The following is an 8,789-nucleotide window of genomic DNA, read 5'->3' as shown; positions in this document are numbered from 1 at the left end:
CGCCCTATTTATAAGTGAGGGGCGGGGATGGAGCCGTTCCCGGACTGTCCTGTGCCCGGGCTGGGGGCAGGGGTTACATCACGGTGGGGGAGGGGGCCCAGCGGCCAGGCTGATGAGGGGGCTGGACGCCAGAGGGACTCCTGCTGGGACAGCTTCCAGGAAGTGGGTGATCGATGCCCTCCCTGCTGCTGAACAGAATGCGCTGGGACACGGCCCAGTTACACATTCACTGCAGCTCCCGGGGGCGGGGCGCGGGCGCCAGACAGCGCATCCCCTGTGGGCGTGTGAGGGGCCTCTGCCCCCATGACGGCCGGCCAGCGGCAGCCTGGGGTGACTCTTTCTTTCTTTCCTTTTTAAAATTTTTGTTTTTTAATTGATTTCAGAGAGGAAGGGAGAGGGAGACAGAGATAGAGACATCGATGATGAAAGAGAATCCTGGATCGGCTGCCTCCTGCACGCCCCACACTGGGCATCAAGCCCACAACCCGGGCGTGTACCCTGACCAGGACTCGAACCCTGACCTCCTGGTTCCTAGGTCGACGCTCAGCCCCTGAGCCACGCGGGCCAGCCATGCTCTTGTTGAAAAAGGCACTTGCTCAGGTGTCCTCGGGTTGCTTTGTGGTCCACTCCGAGTTCGGTAAATCAGACACGGGAAGCACAAGGTCCAAGCCCACTTCTCCGTGGAGGCGTCCTGGCGTTGGCGCCCCCGCCCCGTGCGGCTGAGCTCAGTGTTTGCTTTGGCGCTCGTCCCGGGGAAAAGTCTACAGACCGGCCGGTGAGCGGCGATAAGGATCGGCCACCCCGATGGAAACATGCCGTCCGTCCGCCTTTTCCACGGAAGCTCTGTCGCTGGGATGACTGACGTGCGGTCCCAGCGGCCCGAGGTGCCAGCTCTTGCAACAACCCAGCTCCGGAAAAAAAATATTTATTTAGTGATCAGCTCTTCCTCTGCGGAAAGTATTGCAAAGCGGTTTAGGGAAAAGAGGCCCGGCCGGCGTGGCTCAGGGGCTGAGCGACGGCCTGTGAACCAGGAGGTCACAGTTCGATTGCCGGTCGGGGCACATGCCCGCGGCGAGGGCTGGATAGACGCCGTGCAGGAGGCAGCCGATCCATGATTCTCTCTCATCATGTCTCTCTCTCTCTCTCTCTCTTCTTCTCTGAAATCAACACAAATATCTGGCTCTTTACAGAAACAATTTGCCACCCCTCCTCTAAATAAAAACAAGGAGGCCCTTGTCACGGATAACAGAGCAGCATGAATATTTCTTATCATGGCCATGGGTCCCCACTGTTCTATGTCTGCCCCTGACAGAGGGATGTGCAGGGACACGCATCAGCAGGTGGGGACGCAGGGGCTGGTACCCAGGGCCCCGTGAGCGAGCTCCGGCCCTGTAATGCAGACCATAGTGATGGCCGTTCTATATGCTGTTCCTTAGTGACATATACTGTTCCTAAGCCCCTTTCCCAGGGCAAAACCGCCGTTCTCCCACTCAGGACACGCCCTCGTCCTGAGCAAACCGGCCCTGGCAGCCGCCTGTGGGCCCAGGGTGGGTTCCTGCTCTCTCCCCAGAAAGCCATGTCCCCCCGGCCCCCTGGCCCCACTGGGTCTCCCCAGTGCTTTAGAGAGAGGGTGCTGCCCCTGCTTGGCCCTGGCCGGCCTCACACTCCCTGTGGGTCTGCGGGAGCCCAGAGGGCAGAGGGCCCTCCCTGGCGTTTGCCATCCGGGTGTGTCCCACCTCCGTGGGGCAGGGAGGATCCCAGGCAAAGAGGCTGAGCCCCAGGGCCTGGGCTCGGTGCCCTGAGTGGCTCCGTCCTGCCTGGCACTCGCTTCTCGCCAGCCCGAGTCTGCTGCCAGGGGAGCAGCCATGCCTTACCTCCTCCGGGCCCCGGGGCCCCAGGAGCACCCCACTCCCAGGGACGCCCGCGGCACCCACTCCTCCGGCCAGAGCTTCGAGCAGCTGCGGCGGGAGTGCCTGCAGAAGGGGGTCCTGTTTGAGGACCCCGACCTCCCCGCCACCGACTCCTCTCTCTTCTACAGTGAGAGGCCCCAGATCCCCTTCGTGTGGAAGCGGCCAGGGGTGAGTGCAGCCGGGGGCGGGGCGAGGAGGAGAGGGGGGCACTCCTGGGAGGGGGCAGCAAGGAGAAGAGGGGCTGGAGGGGGTGCCCACCCCTGACTGGCTCACCTGCTGTGGCTCCTGCGCAGTCGCTGTGAGGGCAGGAGCCGTAACCGGACAGCCAAGGGGTCCGGGCTGCCGGTCATGACTTGAGCCAATTCAGCAGAGACGGGGTTGAGTCCTAGATGAGCGTTGATTCCAGTCCTGCCGGCAGCGTGGAGAGCAGCGGGGCACCCACAAACATCTGCTCTGCCCCCCACCCCCATCAGCCAGCTGCTTATATTGGGGAGAAGGACAGGGGTGACCTGGGGAGGTAGGAGTGACAGGCACGGGACAGGACGCACGGGAGAATCGTTACAGGTTACAGGTCCTGCAGGCTGGGAGGGGGTCGCAGAGGGCGGGCACCGCCAGGCACCCTGGGACCAGATCACAGGCCGTAGGGGCTGCGGGTTGTACATAGAGACCGGGTGCCTCCGGGACCAGGTTGTGTCGGCCACGAGGCTGTCAGTCTTTCCATGATGGTGGGCAGCTCTCGGGACAGGGGGATGGACCGCATTCCGATGGGAGCGCCCATGTCCCGGGGCGTACGGCTCCCAGCCAGGGTAGGATGCGCTTCCTCTATCAGAACAGAACCGTCCGGGATAACAGAGCAGCATGAATATTTCTTATCATGGTCGCGGGTCCCCACTGTTCCATGTCTGCCCCTGACAGAGTGACGTTCAGGGACATGCATCAGCAGGTGGGGACGCAGGGGCTGGTACCCAGGGCCCCTGGCTGCGCCCCCCCCCCAGCTCTCTGCCTCCCACCCAAGCTCAGGAGGCGGTGAGCAAGTGGGGGCCAGAGCTTTCTCCAGGACAAGACTCAGGGACACATGGAGGGTGAACCTGCGAGATGGTGGGTGGCCATTCAGAGCCCCCAGTGGGCACCAACGCTGAGGTGACCCATGGGGAGTGCCCAGTGGCTTCTGGCCACTCTTTCCTGGGTGCTCAGCGGGGTGGGCACTCCGGCAGGTGCCCAGGACAGGCGTGATGGAGGGAGGCCACGAAACAGGAGTCTTCGTGCCCGAAGGGAGCCTGCATCCGTGCCACCCCGCCCAGCAGCCGCGAGGTCCCGAGGGCCGCCAGCTGGTGCCCGGGAGTCAATATTTGCCAGGCTGATTAGTCAGGGCCGACCTCTGTCCGGGCAGCGCCGGATCCTTCCCTCAGGGCGGTGGGGTGGGTACTGGCCTGGGAGCGGCTCCCGTGGGGACAGGTCGCCGTGGGCGAGGAGGAGGGACAAAGAGTGCTGGCCCTGAAGGTGAGACCTCAGTGCGGGTCCCACTCACATGTCCTGTGACTGTGGTGACGGCACTTCACTACCCGAGCCTCAGTCTTCTCACCTGGTAGGTGGGTCAGTAAGGACCAATGTGGACCCACAGCCCAGCACACAGACGTGTTCGGTAAGCGACGGCTGCTCTCACTATGACGCTTCCCGGCAACGTCAGCACCATCTCCATCCTCAGCTCTGAGCCTCGTCTTACAGCGGAGCGTCCTGATCGCCCCGCGTTCCAGTTACGTCGCTGTTTCACACAAAACCCTCCGGGCTCTCAGGGCCCGGCCCAGAGTGCACACACACCATCGACGTGGTGTAAGCTCTGTACTGCTCTTTCCTGTTGGAGGCAGTGTGTGCATGTGTATGTGCGCACACCCGTGGATGTGTGTATGTGCATATGTGTGCATGTGTGTGCGTGCATGTGTGTTTGCATGTGAAAACATATATGTGTGCGCACATGTGTGCATGTGTAGGTGTGTGTGTACATGAGTGCGGGTGTGTATTTTGTATTTGTGTGCAAGTGTATATATTTTCATGTGCATACGTATGTGTGTGCACGTGTGTGCATGTGTACTTTGTGTGCAAGTGCATGTGTGCAAGTGCATGTGTATATATTTTCATGTGCATACATATATGTGTGCATGTGCGTGTACTTTCTACTTGTGTGCATGTGCATGTGTGCATGTGCATGCGTGTCCGTGTGTGCATGTGCTCGCCAACATGCCATCCTGCCGGGTACCGTTCAAGCTGCTCCCGGTTCTCTGGCATCTCCCTGAGCCGGCAAGGCTCTGTACTGCTCTTTCCTGTTGGAGGCAGTGTGTGCCTATGTGTATGTGTGTGCGCATGTGTACGCGTGTGTGTGTGCATGTGTACGTGCGCACACCCGTGAATGTGTGTATGTGCATATGTGTGAATGTGGGTGCGTGTGTGTACTTTGTATTGTGTGCAAGTGCATGTGAAGTCATATATGTGTGCATGTGCACATACATGTGTGCATGGGTGTACATGGGTGTGGGTTGTGTTTTGTACTTGTGTGCGAGTGCATGTGTATATGTTTGCGTGTGCATACGTATGTGTGTGCACGTGTGTGCATGTGTACTTTGTATTTGTGTGCAAGTGTATGTGTATGTATTTTCATGTGCATACGTATATGTGTGTGCATGTGCATATCTCCATCCTCAGCTCTGAGCCTCGTCTTACAGCGGAGCGTCCTGATCGCCCCGCGTTCCAGTTACGTCGCTGTTTCACACAAAACCCTCCGGGCTCTCAGGGCCCGGCCCAGAGTGCACACACACCATCGACGTGGTGTAAGCTCTGTACTGCTCTTTCCTGTTGGAGGCAGTGTGTGCATGTGTATGTGCGCACACCCGTGGATGTGTGTATGTGCATATGTGTGCATGTGTGTGCGTGCATGTGTGTTTGCATGTGAAAACATATATGTGTGCGCACATGTGTGCATGTGTAGGTGTGTGTGTACATGAGTGCGGGTGTGTATTTTGTATTTGTGTGCAAGTGTATATATTTTCATGTGCATACGTATGTGTGTGCACGTGTGTGCATGTGTACTTTGTATTTGTGTGCAAGTGTATGTGTATGTATTTTCATGTGCATACGTATATGTGTGTGCATGTGCATAGGTGTGCGTGTGTACTTTGTACTTGTGTGCATGTGCATGCGTGTCCATGTGTGTATGTGCTCGCCGACACGCCATCCTGCCGGGTAGCGTGCAAGCTGCTCGTAGTTCTCTGGCGTCTCCCTGAGCCGGCAAAGCTGCCCCGGGAGGGCTGAGCCTTCCTTCTGAGGAATCCCAGTAGCTTCCCCCCTCCTAACTGGTCTCCCTGTCTCCTGCCTGACCTACACCCCCTACCCCAGGGCTCCTGCCACCTGCCCAGTGCCCTCCAGAGCCTTCCTTCTGAGGAATCCCAGTAGCTTCCCCCCTTCCTAACTGGTCTCCCTGCCTCCTGCCTGACCTACACCTCCTACCCCAGGGCTCCGGCCACCTGCCCAGCGCCCTCCGGGGGCTCAGCAGAGCCTGGGGATGAGGCAGGGCTCTCCCCCTGCTGCCCTCGCCCCCTGCCCCCTCCTCACACAGCATCCATCCCCTCCAGCCCACATGCTCCGTTCGCCTGGGAGGCCCTTCTCTCTGGGAAACTCGGACTCCAGCTCCTGGCCTCCCCGCGGAGCCTCTTCACCCCGGGCACCTGGCGTCTCTATTTCAGCACCGGGGCTGCCTCCCTGTGCAGCCGCCGTACGCTGCCTCAGAACGTGTCCTGGGAGCAGGAGCCCCTTTGTCCCGAACCCCACTGCGCCCTCAGCTGCACGCACCATCTGGCACAGTTCAAAGATGGCAACAGCCAATGGTTACCATGGCAACAGCCAACCGTTAGGATGGAAACCGCCCACAGCTACCATGGCAACAGCCAAGGGTCACTATGGCAACTGCCGATGGTCACCATGGCAACAGCCAATGGTTACTATGGCCCGGGCACCATTCCCTGTTAGCCAGGATTCTATCGCTTCATCTCCAACAACCCTGAGAGGGGGGCTTATCGTATCTCCCATCTACCTAAGAAGAACCCAGAGCCCAGAGATGAATGCCGCCCATGGCTAGGGCAGGGTAGGGCCAGGGCTGGTCCCAGGCCACTGCACTCACTGCCAGGCTGCCTCCCGATGGCATGGGGACAGCTCACCACCGCGAAAGCGCAGTGTGGCTGCTGGCAAAGCCGGCACCGGGTGCGCCTGCCTCGGGCAGCCCTCCCCTGCGGCTGCCGCTGCCTCTGTCCTTCAGGCAGAAAATGCCACCCCCCATCTGACAGCCACCCTCTGACAGCTGGGCCGCCTTCTCTCTTTCTTTTTTTAAAATATGTTTTTATTCATTTCAGAGAGGAAGGGAGCGGGAGAGAGAGAAACATCCATGATGAGAGAGAATCATGGATTGGCTGCCTCCTGCACGCCCCACACTGGGGATGGAGCCTGCAACCCGGGCAAGTGCCCTGACCGGGAATCGAACCGTGACCTCCTGGTTCCTAGGTCGACGCTCAACTGCTGAGCCACAACGGCCGGGCTAGACCACCTTCTCTCTGGTCCCCAGACAAAATCAGCCTGTGGGGGTTGATAATTTTCCCAGAGGTGCCCTTAGGATCAGCACCTGCGGGAGGGAAGGGGCAGAACTGGGTGGGGGAAGCCGTGGGTGGTGGTGTGGCCCCATTCCGGGGTCAGCCAAGCGCACGGGGTGCTCTGGAGCTGGGAGGGTTCCTGCGGTGGGGGGACAGGCCCCACCCTTGTATTCCACCCCCATCCCGGCTTCGAGTGTAACGTGCAGCCTTCAGCTCACCTTCTCTTGGTCAAACCTGGAATTTCTCTGAGATCAAAGCTCGACACACACAGCTCATCCCCAGATACGGTTTCCTACCCGGGAGTCGGGGTGGGGGAGGCTCGGGGCTTTGCATCGTCCCTTACAGACTGGGGGACTGGGGACAAGGTGTGGGGTGGGGACCGGGGTGCCGCTTGCAGGACGGAGCTCAGGTCCCGGGTGTGGGGGCAGCGGGGGCGGCAGGGAAATAGTCAGTTTCCAGCGGCCCCCCCCCCAGGCCTCTGTGGCTCAAGCGTGTCTGCATTTCTGCTCAGCACGTCTGTGGCGCGTGTCCTGCCCCGTGAGACCGCAGGGCGAGGTGTGCTCCCAGCGCCACCCCCTTGTCAAACACAGCTGAGCTCGGGGGCGGGGAGTGGCAGCCGGAATCAGACAAGTCAGGGGGAGGTCACAGGGTGGGGGACAGCCAGCCTGGCCCTCCAGGGAGCCCGGGGCCAGGAGTCACTGAGGCGGATGTCCTGGGGGCCTGGCGTGGGGTGGGGTGACAGGCTCTCCCAGTGGGTGTGGGTGGGCTGCACCAGCCTCATGGGAGGGGCTGTGGGTCTGAGTGAGTTGGAGCTGGTCTGGGATGGGGTGTCCCAGCCTGAGGGGGCCAGCCAGCCACAGGCTGAAGTGCAGCCCACCAGCCCGACCTCCTCGGGGTTTTCTCCCTGACTCCCCATCTGCCTGAAACCATCTGCTTTCTTCCATGCAATTCCCTCCCCGCTTCTCAGCCTTCTCAGCCTGCTCCCCGGACAGCTGGTCCCCAAAGGCATGGCCCTCACCCTCTAGCCCCCTGCTGGCCCCTGGCAGCCTGCATACACCATGCACGTGGCCGTGACCTCCTGGCAGCCTGTGTGCACCAGACACATGGTTGCAGCCCACCAGCCCGACCTCCTCGGGGTTTTCTCCCCGACTCCCCATCTGCCTGAAACCATTTGCTTTCTTCCATGCAATTCCCTCCCCCTTTCTCAGCCTGCTCCCCGGACAGCTGGTCCCCAAAGGCATGGCCCTTACCCTCTATCCCCCTGCTGGCCCCTGGAAGCCTGTATACACCGTGCACGTGGCCATGACCTCCTGGCAGCCTGCATACACCATGCACATGGCCATGACCTCCTGGAAGCCTGCATACACCATGCATGTGACCATGACCTCCTGGCAGCCTGCATACACCATGTCTGCTCCCCGGACAGCTGGTCCCCAAAGGCATGGCCCTTACCCTCTATCCCCCTGCTGGCCCCTGGAAGCCTGTATACACCGTGCACGTGGCCATGACCTCCTGGCAGCCTGCATACACCATGCACGTGGCCATGACCCCATGGCAGCCTGTGTGCACCAGACACATGGCCATGAGCTCCAGGCACCATGCCTGTCTGCCTTGGGCTGGCCTGTAGCGTGTGGGTTCCTCACTTCGTGCAGGAAAGATTTTACCACACGAGTCCCGGTGATTTTGCGAGTACATTGATGAAAGCTGGAGACAGTGAAGAAAAGGGAGGGCTTAAGGCAGAAGAAGAGAGAAAGGCAATAGGAGAGTGAAAGTCGGAGAAGAGGGTCGTTGGAGACAGATTCGGGGAGCAAGCCGGGGTTGAGCGGCCGCTGCCCCCTGGTTGTCAGTCCCATGGGGTCGCGTAGAGTTTAGGAGAAAGAGAGCAGAGACGCAGAGCGTGGGCTCACGGAGAGTACACGTGTGACCGTCACCTTGAGGCTTCGTACCTCGGTTTGGCGGGAATCGTGGGAAAGGTCTCAGGGGATGGTCTTGACAGAACGTCCATGAGCTTTCTGGGTGTGCCCTTCAATACTATGATTCCTTAAACTGTGGGTGTAGAGGAGTCAGGGTGTAGTTCTGTTTTCAGAGAACATCTCACTCTTCCAGGAGATAGTGGAGAACCCAGAATTCATCCTCGGAGGGGCCACCAGGACGGACATCTACCAGGGGGAGCTCGGTGAGTGTGAGCGGAGGGAGCAGGGGTGGCAGGTGAGACGGACCGACCACGGCGGCCAGCGGGGCGGGGGCG

General features: G+C 60.3%; 1 protein-coding gene across 1 annotated transcript in view; it reads left to right on the top strand.

The window, feature by feature from the left end:
- Positions 1-1,838: 1,838 nt before the first annotated feature.
- The window catches only part of CAPN9 (calpain 9), a 41,813-nt gene continuing 34,862 nt past the window's right edge, over positions 1,839-8,789 (top strand). The window contains exons 1-2 of the mRNA XM_014535958.1: positions 1,839-2,078; positions 8,648-8,749. Coding sequence (XP_014391444.1) covers positions 1,866-2,078; positions 8,648-8,749 — 315 coding nt within the window. The 5' untranslated portion in view covers positions 1,839-1,865. The remainder of the gene's footprint in view (positions 2,079-8,647; positions 8,750-8,789) is intronic.

Source organism: Myotis brandtii, unplaced genomic scaffold (genome assembly GCF_000412655.1).
Source record: "Myotis brandtii unplaced genomic scaffold, ASM41265v1 scaffold1026, whole genome shotgun sequence".
Classification (NCBI taxonomy): Eukaryota; Metazoa; Chordata; class Mammalia; order Chiroptera; family Vespertilionidae; genus Myotis; species Myotis brandtii.
The sequence above is the reverse complement of the archived record's forward strand: the minus strand, read 5'-3'. Positions and strand labels throughout refer to the sequence as shown.